This window comes from Macaca nemestrina, chromosome 4 (assembly GCF_043159975.1).
Source record: "Macaca nemestrina isolate mMacNem1 chromosome 4, mMacNem.hap1, whole genome shotgun sequence".
In the NCBI taxonomy this organism is placed as follows: Eukaryota; Metazoa; Chordata; class Mammalia; order Primates; family Cercopithecidae; genus Macaca; species Macaca nemestrina.
Window position 1 is genome coordinate 98,507,408 of NC_092128.1, and position 17,964 is coordinate 98,525,371.

The 17,964-nt window shown below is 42.8% G+C and overlaps 2 protein-coding genes across 17 annotated transcripts in view; one reads left to right on the plus strand and one right to left on the minus strand.

The window, feature by feature from the left end:
- LOC105475772 (Tax1 binding protein 1) overlaps positions 1-3,449 on the plus strand; it is a 91,121-nt gene extending 87,672 nt beyond the window's left edge. For all 13 annotated transcript variants that reach the window (XM_071094959.1, XM_071094962.1, XM_071094968.1 and 10 more), the window contains 2 exons: positions 1,629-1,711; positions 2,316-3,449. In XM_071094959.1, coding sequence (XP_070951060.1) covers positions 1,629-1,711; positions 2,316-2,517 — 285 coding nt within the window. In that variant the 3' untranslated portion in view covers positions 2,518-3,449. The remainder of the gene's footprint in view (positions 1-1,628; positions 1,712-2,315) is intronic.
- Positions 2,852-17,964, minus strand: part of LOC105475778 (JAZF zinc finger 1) — a 351,209-nt gene continuing 336,096 nt past the window's right edge. For all 4 annotated transcript variants that reach the window (XM_011731260.2, XM_071094972.1, XM_011731259.3 and 1 more), the window contains exons 4-5: positions 14,320-14,489; positions 2,852-6,645 (exon numbers count right to left, since the gene is read on the minus strand). In XM_011731260.2, coding sequence (XP_011729562.1) covers positions 6,469-6,645; positions 14,320-14,489 — 347 coding nt within the window. In that variant the 3' untranslated portion in view covers positions 2,852-6,468. The remainder of the gene's footprint in view (positions 6,646-14,319; positions 14,490-17,964) is intronic.

Below are 17,964 nucleotides of genomic sequence, written 5' to 3' on the forward strand. Positions count from 1 at the left end.
GAGCCGAGATCGCGCCACTGCACTCCAGCCTGGGCGACTGAGGGAGACTCCGTCTCAAAAAAAAAAAAAAAAAAACTATCTGGATTTTAGTTACTTGATTGAATTTTTGAAGTCTATAAAGGATTCCTGTTTTATCTCCCAATTTAATCCCCCATTAGGTTATCTGTCCTGTTTTCCTTTTGCTCAGTTATATCCTATGGGACTCATAGATAAACAAAAGTATTTTACCTCTTCTTTTACTTTTCAAGAGGGGAATATTGTCAGAAGGATAGTCAAGTACCAGAAATACTCATTTTGTCTTTTGTTTGTTCACTTTGCACTTCACACCATATATACTTTTTTGGTGCTCCTTCCCATAACAGACTTAACTGACCCATTAATAGCAGCTCTGGGGCAAGCATGCCTACCTAGTAACATAAAGACTTCATCAGGGCCGGCTACACTTGGGGATATGCTGTTAGTTCATGACATGGAGCAACTAACAGCTGTTGAGATATAAAAAGGAAATAGGCAATTTAGATGATGTGCCTTATTTTAGTGTTAAATGAGCCTGTGTGTTTGGCTGTTGATGTAGCACGTACAGATCTCTAAAAACTGACTGCTGGGATGCAGCCATGGGAATCCAAATCAGTGTTTTCTTTCTGATTAAAACTAGATGCACACATTTTTAGAAGTCTCACTTGACAACCTCTGAAATATTTAATTTTGGATTTTGTTCCTCTACAGCAGAGTTTTGAGGCTTGTAGTTGAGTGCATTGCTTTGCTTTAACATGTGTTAATCCAGTTGGATTTGCTGCTGTGTGTTCCCAAGAATATACATATACAAACTCACACATACTCTATTAGTTTTTCATTATGATTTCTGTATATCATGCAATGGATGTATCTTGTCAAAGAGACTGTCTTTCTTGTAAATTAAGCTTACAGTTATTAAATGAGAACATTTGAGACAGTAATGCCGTCTGACAATATTGAAAGTAGGGCCGAGCGCGGTGGCTCATGCCTGAAATCCCGGCACTTTGAGAGACCGAGGAGGGCGGATCACTTGAGGCCAGGAGTTTGAGATCAGCCTGGCCAACATGGTGAAACCCTGTCTCTACTAAAAAATTAGCTGGGCCTGGTGGTGCACACCTGTAATCCCAGCTACTCAGGAGGCTGAGGCATGAGAATTGCTTGAACCCAGGAGGCAGGGGTTGCAGTGAGCAGAGATCGTGCTACTGCACTCCAGCCTGGGTGACACAGTGACGACTCCATCTCAAAAAAAAAAAAAAAAAAAAAGTGGCCACCCAGGCTGCAGAAAGATAAAGTCAGTAAAAGTTACCTATGTATATAGGTTTGAAAAGGTCTACTGTTCTCAGCTTCATTTACACACACAGGTATGGTAAATGGTATGTCTCTATTCCTCTGAATACTGCTTTTTATTTCAAGAACACCACACTGTTAGTCCATAGTGAAATACTCTGCAGAGTTTCAAACATGTTTATTTGAAAGTCTAATTAAATGATAACAGAGAGAAAATTTCCTGAAGTGTAATCTTCTTTTATACAGTCAGTATGTGCTTGATTGAATTAAGGAATTTATATTTGGTTTTACTTTCCTTAAAAGTTCCAAAATTATTTTTCCCCTAGGAAGATGAGAATGTGTCTACTGCTCCTGATCCTCCAAGTCAACACTTACGTGGGCATGGGACAGGCTTTTGCTTTGATTCCAGGTAGATTTTTCTTTCCTTTGTATAATTTGGGTTAATTTAGGCCAGTGGTTCTCAAAGGTGGTCCTTGGGAACTCATTAGAAATGCACATATGTAGGGCCTGGCCTAGCTGAACCAGAAACACCAACACTGGGCATAGGCCCAGCAATCTGTGTTTTAACGTGTCCTCTGACTGATTCTGATGCATGCAATCATTTGAGAACCAGTGCCATAAAAACTTTTAGCTATTAAACCAAATGCACTGGTGGGAAGTTATGAGTTGTATTTATCCTTACAGTCTTACAAAAGGCATTTTCTGTTAAACGTGGAAGAATTCTTGGTACTAATAATTTCACATAATTGTGATTGGATTTGGAAGGTTTTAAGGGGAAAAGTTTTGTTAATCTAATTGTAAAACTAAATTTAGAGGCTCTATAAATGGGTTACACAATTGTCTACAGCAAGCATTTAGAAGCAGAGAAAGGTTTCTGGAGTAAAGACTTGTAAGGTAGGTTGTTTAGTATGAATATCAGCTAACTAGATAAATGGAACCTTGTCATATACGGACAAGTTACTGTTGTTCTACATTTATTAGAAATATGTAATTTTTTCATTTTTCTCTTTAAGCTTTGATGTTCACAAGAAGTGTCCCCTCTGTGAGTTAATGTTTCCTCCCAACTACGATCAGAGCAAATTTGAAGAACATGTTGAAAGTCACTGGAAGGTGTGCCCGATGTGCAGCGAGCAGTTCCCTCCTGACTATGACCAGCAGGTGTTTGAAAGGCATGTGCAGACCCATTTTGATCAGAATGTTCTAAATTTTGACTAGTTACTTTTTATTATGAGTTAAGACAGGTTAGCGGTAAAAAAAAAAAAAAAAAAAAAATCACCTAAAATAGACCACTGAGGAGACCATAGAGCGATGCCTTCATGCACCCTCTATTGCACTTTCTGACCAGGAGCTACTTTGAGTTCGGTGTTACTAGGATCAGGGTCAGTCTTTCGTTTATCAATAAATTTTAATCTGTTAATCTTACTTGCTTTAAAACAAAGTTCTTGTGTGTTATCTTTATTTATTCCCTAGTTTGCAGAATTGTCTGAATAAAGGATACAAGGATTATTTCAGTGTTACTGCACTGAAAAATGTGTATGTATTAGTGTGCTACATTATATAGCAGAATATTCACAAGTTTCTGTTGACCTTGTTGATTGAGCATGACTACTAAATATTATGTAATAAAAAGCATTTATCATAACAGTCTTGTGAAGTAGTTCTTCAAATACAGAGAGTTCTATAATTTAGCCCATGAAATGATAGGTTTTTAATTTCCAGAAATAGAGCTGCATGTAGAATGAGATCACATGCTTTTTATATGTGAAATGTTGGTTTTAGCAATTAACAGAAGGCATATTTTGCTAATTTTATGACAAAATTTTAGAATAACCTGAATGATTATTTTTAAACTATCTTAAAGTTGTATGTATATATCTAATGGGAAAATGGAACAAGAGATGTCAATATTGTTTTCCTATTAAATGATCTCATAACAGGGGTGTTTGTGGCATAAAATCACAGAATATATATCAGTATCTTTTTTACATTTTCCTGATGAGAATATAAATTTGAAATATTCTCAGTAAGTGATTAAAAGTACAATGCATAAACCCAAATCAAAGTAATGTGTTTCTTCAGTTATGTCTCTGCTGTATAGAACTCTCACTAACATTAAAGAACGAGGACACATTTTCCAAGATCTATAATTTCATTGTTGTCACATTTATTTGTGAGGTTTTCATTAATCTAGCATCTTGAACATCTTTTTTTTGGTTTGGGCCTTTAAAATTCTTCTGAACTGTATTCCCTTTCCCTTTTATAATGTGCATGTGAATAATTTAAAGTACCAGCTTTTGATTTTGCTGCTTTTGTAGTTATCAAAGTAGTTTACATTTGTTCTGAGCAAACTAAGCTATTGAAGATGTTAATGTAATATTTAGACTTGGGGGCATTTTGGGTTGCTATCTGTGAACTGCAGCATATGTCACTTGTATTTGTTTGTGGAAGCAGAGTTTGTATATTGTTAGAATCCTTTAAAAAGTTTGAGTCTAGGGCAAACCAGTATTAGGCATTCGTATGCCAGCTGTTAGGACACAGCAGTCCTACGAAGCAACAGCTTTGGAGACTCCAAGTTTCAGCTTCCTGACAGGTTATATGACGAGCAGAATATACTTAGGTAAAATATGTTCAACAATGGGAGCATTTTTGTTGCAGTTAATAATTATGGACCATGTTAATCCAAAAGTATCCTTTGAATATTACAGTAGTAGATGCTGTTGATCTTACTGGCCTAGAACTTATTTTAAAATAGTTTAAATCCAAGCTTGTTATTGATAGAAAAGTAATACAGGCAAAAAAATACTAAGCAAAAAATGTAAGGGAATAAAGTCTACGTGCATCAGCTGAACAGCCTTAGAATGAGGAACTGAATGGATATATTTATTAATTTCCATGGTAAACTTGATACTGGTTTTCATAATAGATACTAAGGGAAATAAAGAGCCATATTTATTTTTGGGTCAGAGGCAGTTTATTTTCAATGTGATTTCATTTACATTTATAAGCAGCTTTTCTTGACAGGAATTTTGATTAAATTGCCTTCAGTTCTAAAACAAACCTCTGTTGCTTTCAGACTTAATGTGCTCTGTCCCCAACAAAACATATGAAAATATAATTTAAAGCACAGTTTTCACAGACACAGTACAATACATTCACTATACACAGTATAACAAAATATTCCCATCCTTACCTGTTTAGTAATACTGTCACAATGAATAAGTAAATAGAAATTGGAATTTATCATGGAAAGAAATGTAACATGCACAATGACTATTTTATGACTGTTTAGCTGTTGAACTACTGATCCAGCCTGCAGTTTCTTGCACTAGAAGGAGCGAAGCTAAATAATAATTGCTGGCCTAAAAATTTTTTTTTGGTCGATTGTAGGTAGATATGAAATAGCCAAGTGGGGCCTTCTTATGCACCAACTAGTTGCGTCTCATATCTGGATCACCCTTTTAAACATAGGATAACACTGTATATGCAGGACCAAGGCCATACTTCAGATCTGAGGACATTTTTAGAGGGCAGTGTATTTATAAATACTTTAAAATCCCTCATTATGAGAGATTCAGAACTTAATGAATACAGAGGTTTACTCATCTGGCTAACAGAACTGTCATCCTTTCAAAATGTTTGAAAATTGAGGAGGGACCCCTGCTTCCCAGCTATATGTTACGTAAGAGACTTTTCATCAAATGGGAACATGGGAAGAAACTTTTTAATAAGCAATCTGAGTTTGTTTTATGGGCAGTTAGCTATCTTGAAGCATTTTTTATTGCATAATTAGGCAACTGGTAAACTCTCATGTTTAAGGAATAGCACTTGGGAGAAAAGAACACTCAAGGCATGATGGTACTGTCGGTGAGGAAAAACTTCAGGAATGGTCCAGGTGTAGGTTACTCTAACGGGTCAGATTAGTCACGCTTTTCTTTGACCACCTGCTGCAAGAAGCACTTAATTGTCAATAAGGCTCATTTTCATATTTCAGCAAAGTGTTTTATAAAGCTAAACAGACATTTCCAATGAGAACGCAGACCTCTCTACAATGTGATGAGAAAAGTGCCTTTTAAAAATAAGTCAAAAATGAGCATGAAGAGGAGGCAACAGGGGTCTTAACAAAAATGTTCCTCTTTGAAACGTGCTTAGAATTTTAGTTCTGATTTGCAACCCACAGGTTTGGTAGGGCAGTGGTTGCAAGAATTGGCAACACATAAACATTAAATTGTTGGCAATAGAGAACTACAAAGTGCTTTAAAACTTCATCTGAAGATGAAGATATAACTAAATTTCACACACACAAAATTTGCACTTAAGTATTTCAAAGTGTTTCCTAACAGATTTCAGGGAAAAGTATTTCACTAAGTGGGTATCTTGGTCCGCAGATATCAATAGGCATAAATTGAATCCCTTGTATCCAGCAGGCACTCAATGAATGTGTATTAAATGAATGAATGAACTGAATAGACTATTTTGTACAAAATGCCATTTATAACACTAAAATGACTAGTAAGTCAGATGGCAAGATTTTCAGCTTTTTAAAGGGCAAAAGGATTTGCAAGATAATATAAAACACAGAAAGCACACCTTTTATGTATGTTATTTAAATATGAAAATATTTTTAGCATATTATGTTAAACATTCTTTCTTATTTATATTTCCATTACCTAAAGTCTTTCTACTCACAAATACTAACTCCATTATGTAAGGCATGGTAACCAGTTTGATAATGAAGGTATTATTTTGGTTTTGAACATATGTGAGTTGATGTGTTGAAAACTTCAATCACATTACAATCTTGAAAAAACATCTCAGTGCCAGCCCCTCCTCCCCCCAGTTGATACCACTGCAATACAATTCTACAATATGCAACATGCCCTCAATTTTATTTTGTTTTGGGGGAAATGTGCTGAAGAACCTAGAGCTTGTTTTGTTTAGCACCTTATATCAAAGTAATGAAAATGGGTATGATGATTACATGTGCAAATGTACAAAATCATTAACTCTACAAAGATACATCATTCCAAAATTACAGAAAAAATTTAAAGCATGCATTTAATTCTTTTTCTTTAAAGGGTTGCTGAATGCTTCCCCTGAAAAAAGGTGGCTGTTTTCAAAATCAGCAACTGCTGGTGAGGATTTCTTGGCACAGTTATGACCAGCATGTTATTGCTGCATCTTCCTGATGATCTCAGCCGACACCGGGGGATGGAAATTGATTGTGTGGTGCCGCAGGCCCTGAGCTGTCTTGTAACTCTTCCCACAGCGACATTTGAATGGTTTGCGGACACGAATCTGTGTTCTGTGACCATTCTTAGCGTGATATTTTATGCCATTCACATTCTGTGGAGAAGACAAAAATATTGCTTATTAGATGGATTCACAGAATGCCTGTCAAACTTGGGAAACCTCAGTTTGGGTCTGGACTGCAGTTCCTGGATGGCAGCTGTTTAGAGTGTAGTCTTTTGCAAGGACTCCAGTTGGGACCCTTAGGGACATTCTGGTGTGTCAATCATGGGCTGTACGGATGGCCACACACGCAGCTGACTCCAAATTTCAGATGTGCCTCAATTACTCTGAAAATGAAATTACTGATTTCTTCCCATTTTATATAAAATATATATTTAGGACTTAGACTGTATAAAGAAAATCCTCTGAATCTTTTCCACTCTAAACAGTGAACAATCCTATACAAATGTCTTCAGCATGTCCAACAAAATATCTTTCTAAAGAAAAAAACATTAGGGCACATCTCAAAAGTTTGACGTATAGAAATTTTTGATTTGAAAACTCAATTTACATCTTGCTTCTAGACAACTGTGTTAACAGTTCCCTACCATGCCTTAACCAGAGTTTTTGTCAATGTTCTGCTCGGCCCTAAGCCAGTATCTCTGATGCCACTGTGGGAGCTACTTGTTGCCCAAATCGTGTTGCCCCACTGTACAACTGTATATGTTTAATAAGCACCTGTGGTCAGACTGGGCCTTACCTTAAGTATTACATTCCAAACATACAATGAACTTTAAAAATTTAAGGTTATTTATATAATGTTAGTCACTAAGATTGGACTTCTTAGCATCTGGATACTAAAGTTATCAAAATGCTTTCTGAATTTCTATTAATCGGTTTTGCTAGCTCACCAGCATATTCTATGTAAGACTCCATTCTTAGAGTCACTCTCTAGTTTTAACAACCAGTAATCCTCATCCCAATTAAATGGTGAGGAGATAGGCTCAAGGGTAGTAAGTAACTGGTGGAAGATTTAAGAAAGGATGGCAGAGGTGTGGTATTTGAGCATAGGTCTTAATTTCCAAGTTAGCAATTGCCAGATTAGAGAGTAAGGGAACACAGAAGACAGCCTGAAACAAAAAGCACAGATTTTAGGAGAGTAAGCTGTTTCCTAAAATACTACCTAAATCCAGTCCTGCTAGGCCCAGTCCCTTGCCCAGCTAAAGGATCCCAACACAATACTGTTCTCACTCCTCATGGGATGCCTTTAAAGAGCTCCCGGAAAACAGCTCCCTGCTGTCGTCTCATGAATGTCTAGCACAGTGCCTGGCACACTGTAGATGCTCAGTAAGTCTCTGTGAGTGAATGAAGTTACAACAGCACTTCCCAAGTTCATGCCTCACTAGTAATGGAAGAAGGGTTGCTACTAAATATAAATGTAAATGTTTGGTGGTTATTACTACCACATTAGAGATGTGCAATGCACGTTAATGTTTTTAAAAAGTCCTTGGAAGAGAACTCTGCTGGACTTTGTTGAACCCAGGGGTGCCAAGTAGCAGTTGGCTCAGAGTCTGAAGGTTGTCCAGTGATTTGAAGCAGGACAAACAGTCTGCTCTGAACACCTGGCTCCAGGCCTTCTGTACCTTGTCTCCAGCCTTGTCCTTCCAGCATCAGTCCTTTCAAACATAAGTTCTTCAGTCTTGTTAAGAGGCATGTTGGGGGTTTCAGAGCCTGCTGGGGCAGGAAAGGGGAGGGTAGTGGCAGTGGCAGAATCAGACCCACTGAGATGTTTGATGGGTAGATATGTCCTGCCAGTCCCTGGCGGTTCCATCCCCTCCGAGGCCCAGGCACATGAGTGAAGAGGCCAACGTGTGTATCGAGCCCAAGTGAGCCTTCAGATGATTCTAGCCCCAGCTGGTGTCTTAGAGCAACTGCGTGAGAGACCCCAGGTGAGAACCACCTTGTTGAGCCAGGCAGCCCAGAGAACTGTAAAAGATAATTGTTTTAAGCCATGTATTGTGTGTGAGAGAGACAGAAAGAGAATGAACATTAGTTTTATGGCCATTAGAAAAAGACCTCCAACTTTAATATGGTAGAAAGTGTCCTGGGTTACAAATGCTAGAGATGTGCACCTGCCTGCTTAGTAATATCCCATTTATAGCTCAACGAATATTGAGCACCTATCAGGGTCCTTTTCTGCGGATGAAGGGCTACTAAAACATTTCATGTCCTTGTTTCCATGGGGAACTTGATGCAGGACAGATCATTAGTAATCCAGCTACCTCTGTGCCCCAGAACCATTCAAACCTTGTCAGAAAATAGAGGAAACCAAAAACAGAAAAGCATTAACCAAGAAACAAAAAGGCAGAGCAACTCTTAACGGTGTCAGGGCTTAGCCATTCCATTGAGGGCTGAGGTTTTTTATAACTAATTAGGCTAAAAAAAAGATTTAAGACCAGAAATTGCTAAAACCAGAGAAGCCAGTCCAACGTGAAGTCAGATCTGTCGTTCATCAAGAGAAGGACAAGCCAGGGCTGAGGGGATTCCAGCAGGCGCTGTGGCCCGTTCCCAGCTTGAATGCAAACATTATGTTGTGTGTCTGGCATGAGACTATGAGGAAAATAGCCAACGCTACACACACATCAGCTTTATGGAAAAATCAGGAAGCACATTTAGAAACATAAGGTATTTCCAGGGTTGGTCAAAGAACCTGCTGTGCCATCACTCCTTTGTCTTTGCTGCTGTGATTAAAAATGTTGACAAGTGTGAGTGGGTTGCCTTTATCACAAATGTTAGTACAAGGTCAAGTAAGACTCTCTTAAGACATTTCCTCCATCCAGCCATTCAGTTAGAGGCCGCAGGAACATCCTCTTTACAAGACCAGAGGAGCTCTGAAAAGATCCACCGAAGTTTCTTATGGCATCAGTCCTGAAACAAATTTGATCTTTCAAAAATATTAGTAAAAAAATAAATAATGGCTGGAAACCTGAAATGCTGAAATTGCTGAAATTCTTTGGTCTTTGAAAAAAATGGAATCAAGCTTAAAAGGGCAAGGAAGGTTGCTAACGTTTATTAAGAGCTTATCATACTGGGTACTTGATGTCAATTGCCTTATTTAATACTCATGTTCTGGATGAAAGAACTGACTCCTAGAGGAGGTGAGTGACTTGGCCAAGATCACATGGCTCGTAAATTACAGAATTGGAATAGGAACCCAGGGATGTCCGATTCCATAGTCCATATTTCCTCATGTAGTCTCCTAACGTGCTAGGTACTCGTCAATTACAACCACCAGCTGGTGGTCTTTGAAAAATCTTACCAGTTGGGAAGAAGGATTGGGATAATAGTCTGGAGAAAACTGTCTGTGAGTTACAATGATGCTCTGACATCAAGCTAGTAAGGGAAGAAAGTGGGAAGGTAGGAGGTAGAAAGGAGGACTTAGGTGGGGGTTCTACCATTAGGAACTACTTGTCCCCTCTGATGGAATTAGGCCAGTCAATAGACAGCAGGCGATTTAGAGGCTTTTCTAAAAGTCTACTCCAAATCAAATCATGAAGCCTAAAGTCCAGATGCCAAGCTGGGCCATCCTGTCCTTACCTGGATGGGATCTTTGTTGTCAGTACTCAGACCTTCATGTGTACAACATGACACTTGACCTAGATAAGCCCAATGGTCAGTTTCCCAGGGGCCTGGATGTTGTACACAATGGAGAAGATGAAGTTGCTTGGGGATTTGATGAGGAAGAAGAGTAAGAAAACAAACTGGGGATGGTAGTAGTGGTAATGGTGGGGGTTAAAAGTGAAACCACTTGCAGCAATGTGGACACCCCACCAGCCGCAGAAAGCAGGAGGGCTGAGGCGCACGCAGTTCCCTACTGGCCACTGCACACCAGCACACAGGGTGTCTAGCAAGTTGGGTGGGGTCTTTAGGAAAAAAGAATTGCCTCTTCCCTCAGTCATTTAAGTAATATGTTCAGTTAGACAATTGCAGAAATTCAGAAAACACAGAAGAGCATAAAAAAAAGAACAGATACTATCACTGTTAATATTTGAGTTAATGATATCTTGAGTTACATAATTGAGTTGAGTTAATAATCTCTCTCTCTCAATACCTTTTTTCCACTTAATGTTACTTTGTGAGCACTCCCTCATCATTAAGTGTTTCTCAGTGTTTGAAAACGGGACACTATCTGGGTCTGTCTCTGTTGATGAAACTGTCACCGTGCAGAGGACTCCAGAGGAACTTTGGGGGGCGGGGTATTGTTGTTTTACATTTCTTAAAAAACAAAACAAAAAAACTTTAAAGTGCCTTTAATCTTTGCCATTCTAACATAAAAATTATCAAAGGGAAAAAACCTCAAAGCACTTCAACCCATCTTTTAAACCTATCTGCATTATAAGGAAGGGAAGTCGTCTCTGTTCCCTGAATTCAGGCAAGCGTGAGCAGGGCAAGAGTGGTGGGCTCAGTGGTTGTGGCCTGGAACGCCTCTGGGAAGGATACAAAGGAAATAATCCTCCCACGGCTTTGGGGCTCCGGGGCTCAGTGGGGAGCCCACACTTCCCTGTTCCCATGGGCTACGCCTTGATTCCTTTGCCCTCAGAGCACCTGTCACATCTGAGACCTGTGCTGGGTGCTGAGGAGGGACAGTGAGCTCTGAGGGTTTTGGGAGCAGTAAGGGACATGGTGCCTCAATGTAGAAAGAGCATGTGGGGAGGATGAGAACTTGACCTACGAGAGGCGGAGAGGGGAGTCGGTCTGGGAGGTTGGTGAGGGCTCCCAAAGGTGGTGGCACTGGAGCTGTGCTGGAGAAAGGAGCGGAATTAAAATGAGAGATACTGAGGGAGAGAGGAAGGGACGGGGGACCGGAATATGCCTCTTTGCCCTAAGGACTGTTTAGCTGAAGGCAGTTAAGCAGCAGCAGATGCAGGAAGGAGTCCCTGCTCTCCCTCTGTGTGCCTAAAAACAGGACACAAATTTACAAAGACAAAGGGAAGGCCACCCCCACTTCTTCCAGGGAGATCGAAGGTTAACCAATGCAGAAGACTTTAGACTCTTATTGGCCTGGAGTTGGTACTGGAGGAATCTACATGAACAAGCTAATACACTAACAGGACTCTTGTCTGCCTTTTGTTTTTCTTTTTTCCTTCCACAAGCTGCTGCTCCCAGAGACTCAAAGCCCTTTTCCTTTGTTACTTCTCTAAAAATGTACTTAACTGTTCTTTGTTGAAGACGCTGTATAAGCTGTGAGAACCGCCCATTCCCTGGGTGTCTTGTCTCCCATGTGTATATGAAATACACATGTTGATAAACTGTTTTTCTCTTGTTAATCTCTCTGTTGTTACAGAGAAGATGTTGCAACTAGAACTTAGGATGATTGAGGGAAACATTGTTTTTTTCTTCTACAGAGGGCAGGGAGCATCCTAGGCTAAGGAGTTAACATGGGAAGGAAATGTGGAGACCTGGCTTTACTGCGGGGTCCTTCTCCCATTCCCAAGGTCTGGGAGTTCAGTACCTCATTCTGTCTGCTCTGTAAATGCCAATGAAATGGCGAGGACTGCTGATCCTGAGTCAGTGTCCAGGAGACTTGGCTGGCAGAGACTGCTGCCAGCAGCAAGCAGGGAGTAAGAAAAGTCTGACTTGCCTTGGGAACAAATGAGGTGGCAGCACTTCTGGATTCTGCCCGAGTCCACAGTACCCAGCTCATCCCACCCTCTTCTCTCCAGTACCCAAGCCAGCAATGATGTCGTGAATAAGATGAAATACGAATCCCATTGGAGCACAGCCCTACCTTCCAGCCAGCAACTTCGGGGCAGAAAGAGTCAGCCGCCAGCTTGGGATGTAGGAGTGGCTCATCTCCAGTGCCTGGTCAGAGGTGAGGTCACAAGCCTGCTATGGCCCTGCGTATCATGACCTGCATTCTGGCCCAGAAAAGGAAACTCACACTTCCCTCGCGGGATCAGGACCACCCACTGCCGCCCACGTCACCTGCCAGTCAACGGGGCTGGAGTCGGCAGCCCCTTCAGCCCAAGGCTCATTGAATTCTCAGTGGTGGAGAGAGAACACTCAGAAAAGCCCCCCCAACCCAGACACAGACAACGGAAGGGGGAAACGGCCAGAAACCCAAGCAGAGGAAAAGTAAAAGAATGACAAAACAGAAATGACAAGAAGGAAAGGATGCGAACAAGAAAAGGGGATGGAGCTAGAGGTGGGAGAGAGGGGATGCCTCCCCTGCACCCGCTGCCCAGAACTCAGGGCGTAGCTTGTATTTCCTTTGTGTTTTGGCGGGTCAGCCTGAGTACAGGTCATTACTTGGCTCCCGCTTTTAACATGGCCGATGTGGAAGACGCCCCCGGCCGGGTGCTCGGCCCTGGAGAGCAGGCAGCAGGACGGCAGTGGTGGGGAGGAACAGCTGCGGTGAGATGCGGTGGGAACCGGCCCCAGGGGCCAGTCACGGCCTTCTCTGTAGAGAGCAAGAAAGAAGGAAAGAGTCTCTTTCTGCAATGAAGCGCTGCCCTCTGGAAAAATGGACTTGTCCAACAATCCTGTGGATGTTTTGTATCCCAAGGTAACCCCTGAGCGGCCCTTCCCTCCTCTCCCAACTCCATGCCTCTGACACAGAATGTACAGATGCGTCCTGAGGCCTGTTCTGACCCAAATGCAGCGCTCCTCTGCCAGCCCGCAGAGGCTTCTCACATCTGCGTCCTGGGGAGTTCATTTCAGCTTAAACAACGAGCATCTGGACTTTGCATGATGGAACTGTAACAGTACATAGAGTAGGTGAAACCTAGAAATGCTAACTTTGTGGCACATTTGTGTGCCATGCTTTTACATCGACAGCTGCTATGAAAAGTACTGAAATAGATGAGTGTTCAGAGAGACCTATTTAAGAAGGGGCAACATAAGTGCTTATGCTATCTTTTCTTTTAAGCTTAAAAAAAGAGTCAGTCTGCTATGAGTGAATCAGCGTACCATCGAGCATGCCAGGTATGTTTCTGATGTTTCTACTCCTAGCTCACAGGTGGATGTGAAAGAGCTGCTAACACCTCATGGGGAAGTTTGCAATTTTGTTTTTTAAAATGCCCTCTAGACCCATACTTGACTGTTGTGGTGTTTCTCATTTTGTCCCTGTTCCTTATTAGAAAATTTAGCACCCCCAGCTGCCCATGACACCCAGTCAGGCCCTCAGAGACCTGGGTCAGCAGACAGGCAGCTGAAGTTGAAGTGGGTGGTTTGGTGAGAAAAATATCAAAGACCTTTTTTCTCCTGATCCCCTTTCATGCCAGTGGGTGGAAGGAAGCAAGAACTTCCTCAGCTGGAGGCTAAATACCCTACCACACTCACCAAATGGCTCTGGGAGCCATCTGGGGCTTTTACAACTTCAAAGTGGTCTCCCGTGAGCCACCTGCAGGGCCATCCATTGGGGAGGGTGCTTGGCAAATAAATAGGTTGACGTATTTGATACTCTGTTCTGATGGGTCCCCCAGTATGACATGAATTTGAAGACTATCAAAGACATGATCCTCCTACAAAAGATCTCTCTTGACCACCAGGATCCCAAGTAGGTGAGCAGAGGGGAAAGCCCCGGCGGCAGCCAGCGGTGGCGGGTGAGCACTGCCCTGAGGGCACCTGTGTGCACGCAATGGTGAGGCCCACGCACTCTAATGCAGGAGAGGGGAGTGTCTCCCCCCAGCCCATACACTTGCTTTAAAATCAAGAAAGGGCGGCTGCCTTCCATGAAGCTTGCCCTGTTTCCATGTGGTTATGCCAAGCACGCAGCACCTCTGTTACCTTGTATCTCTTTTTACATCCAGGAACTGGGCAGGCAAAAGGCTTCTCTTCCCCTCCATTCATGCACATGGAGCTGAGGATGGCTTCGGAGCTGATGGCACTCTCTGTGGTCCAGGACTCATCGCTGTCCGACTCCTCATAGTCCACCTCCTCCTCATCATACTCACTGCCTGCGGGACAAGAGAAGGGCAAGGACTGTCAGGAGCACTCATCTCCCCACAGGTTCACCCGGCCACTCCCAGGACAGGAGACGTGGCAGTGGCAGTGGCAGCGCAGCGCTGACGGCCCAAGGAGAGGGCACTCGCGGCACCAAGTGACTGCAAACATGACTATTCCCTTACAACCCTGGGAGCAAGAGCCCTGCGTTCCCACCTAAGAGACCAGGGCAAGGGCTTCCCAGCAATTCGTGGCTAGGAGTTGGCGGAGCAAGAACATTAACTCGGTTCTACGGCAGCCCAGCCTGTGGCTGCGAAGGCACAGGGAAGACTCGCTCTGGGGCCAAAACCAAAAATAAGCAACGATGACAGACTCCTCACACTCCCCACACTAGTGCCTGACACTCCCAAATGAGCAGAACCCTGTCCCCTTAGCTTTATGCTTTACTGGCCTAGTAAATGCAAAAATCTCCAGGGTCAGGGGTTACGTTTTGGACTTCTTAGGCATTTCCAGTAGGAATGAATTTCAGGTGTTTTTCTTTATAGATTTGAGCTGGGAAATTTGGAACTAAAAGAGGGTTACCCTCAGGCTAGGGAGCAAGAGGCACAGAAGGCCAGGAGCTCTGAGGGTAAATCACCAGCAGCGACTCGTCCTGGAAGACGAAGCGATCCTCTACACACGCAGTCCCAGGCACTGCGTCTGCCCTTCAGCTCATGCCACGCTTCCTGCTAGGGCTGGCCCATCGCAGGCACGCAGCTCAGACAGGAAGCAGGGATTCTCTTATATTCCTAAGGGTGAAGAGCTCTGCTAAGAATCGAATTGAAATAGACTCTACTGACTTCTGTGCAAGACGGCAGGGATGGAGAACCACTCCAACAGGCAGCCTCGCTTCGCTCTTTTTTAATGAGGCCCAAAGCCATTTATTTGGAGCTTTTGCACAATACAACCCTGAAGGACGTAATTCTACAGATCATAAACAGTGTAAAATAATATGTTGACAAGTCCTAATGCATTTACAAGCCCCGTGGAATAAATAGGAATTATAGCACAACATTAATAAGAATTATATGGTAGCAATTACAGTTGTGAAATTCATCCCCCAGGTGTGAGGCTAAATTGTACCAGGGGCCTGCCTGGGTGCTTCAGGGGCTTACTCTGCTACATCAATTATTTCAACACCAAATATTGGCACTTTTATTGGGTTTCATTTTAATAGGCATTAATAAGATTGTTTGAAGAGCCAGTTGAGCCAGGAACAGGGACACCGGCATCTGAGGCTAAAAGTTGAAAGGAGCCAGGAAGGAAGGAAGGGACTTGAAGTTTATTGAGTGCCTATTATGTTTCAGGCACATTATATGCATTATCTCATTTAATCCTCCAGTAACCCTGTGAGGTGGGCATTACTGTCACTTTTATACACACGAGCACCTGAGCCCTAGGGAGGTTAAAACGCTTATGCATTCTGAATTAGCCATTAAGGGACAGTGTGCTTTTCCCCCATTGCTTCCCAGCCCCCAGTGCCAAGCTCTTCTGAGGGGTTCCTTTTTAATCTCCTTTGAGTTGCTGGCTCTTCACCATTTAATACTGAGACGGAATTCAAAGCAGTCTGTTTTGAAGTCTGTTAGAAATTCTTGGGTGGTACAGAAAAAACAATTTGGCAAACATGAAGCTTTGGAGTTAAATGTGGGTTTCAGTAAATTCCGCTGTACTTGGCCATAGCTCCCTAAATCAAGACAGCCGGTTTGGAAACGCTTGTACCAGGCGACACAGGGGTGCCACTCTGCCACGTTGCTCAGGGTCTGTCCTGGAGCACATCTTGAAATCTGTTTTTAAGTAGGGCATTGTTTAAGACATTTTACTCTTAAACAAATGCCACATGCTGGCGTCCTTTAACTTGCTTGTTAGAAAACTATAAATGCTATTTCGCAAAGCTCCTCCAGCGGGACTTCAGAAAGTTAGAATGACTAATTTATCCATCTAATTGGGCTAATTTGTTAACCTCAATACCAAGAACCACGAAACATTTAGAATGGGGGAGGGTGGGGCACCTTAGACCAACTGGGAGCTTAATGAAGCCCAACAGAACAGAAAACTTCAAAACTCCACTGGATCAAAAGTGATCAGGCCGAGGGGCTGAAGCTGCCTACACCGCCTCCGTCTCCAGGGAAGGCGCGTGGTATCCAGCCCCAGGCAGGGCAGGTAGGGGCCACGCAGCTCACCCTGCAAGGTGGAACACTTCTGAGACGGAAAGGTAGTGTGGGCCGACAGGTGTAAGCTGGGACTGTCCCAGGCAAGGTGGGACACACACCACTCAGCAGCTACAATCAAATCCTTGGGTGAAACTAGTCATCTCCCTCGGCTGCAACAAGATGGACTTTTGTTTATACTTAATTTTGTCCTCTAACAGAGAACATCAGCACAGACCTGGGCTCATGCCTTTGCTTTCATTAGCTGAAGGACAAGCCGCTTGGCTTTTATTTTCTCTTTCATGAAATGGGCACAAGTCTGTTCCTTGCAGGTTGAATTTAAGGATGAGAATGAGTGTGTACAGAATACCTGGGATAGGAGGACTTCCATAGAGTACGAGCTGAAAACATGCAAAGCAGTGTAAGCAATGCCATCTTTGTAATCATATTACATAGACATATTCCACATAAAATAAGATTATCTTTAGAAGGGCCTTTTGTGAAACCAAACAAGATAATTCCAAAAGGGTTGGGAATCCCTACTGGAAAAAACACAAGAGAGACTCCAGGACCAGACAGGCCCCAGCTGCTTTAAGCTCAAAGAAGGAGCAAAGCACACTCCAGCCCCCACCTCCATGAGTCTGCAGGGGCCGGGAGGGAGCGCAGCTGGGGCTCAGAGCACTGTGAGCCAAGGCAAGTGCCGCTACCTCTCTGAGCTTCGAACTGCTCATCTGTAAAATGGTGAATGCCTGTACGCACTAAGGCTATTGTGAAGAATAACTGAGTTCCTGTGTTTAGGACTCTGGACAATGCCTGGCCCATGGTAGGCATTAAAGTAGTATATGGCAAGAAAATAAAATGCTATGTGAGCTGTTTATCTCATCTACTGTTCCCTTGCTCTCTCTTGAGAACAGTCCCCTTTTTAAACCTGAGGAACATGCTGGGGTTCTACTACAGCTTTTCTTATTGCACCCCAAATGCTTCCCTTTTATTAACCAGGTGTCCACAGCACCAGGCGGCAGCCAGAGGGCCTGGGGCGGGCAGCGTAGGGGCTGCGGGACCCGAGTCACAGGCGCTCAGATGCTGGCACCCATTCGTGTCCCTGGCAGGGCGTGGGGGGTCCTGCAGAAAACTTTTGAGGCCAAAACACAACTGCTGTTAGTCTCCTTTCAAACATTTTGGAACTGTAGAAAGAAATACCCTAAAACGAAAGTCACCAAAGCTGCTGGGCCAGCCTTTGTCCTCTGCTTTATCCATTTCATGTCTTCCCACAAGAGGAAAATAAATCCCAAGCTCGTTCATT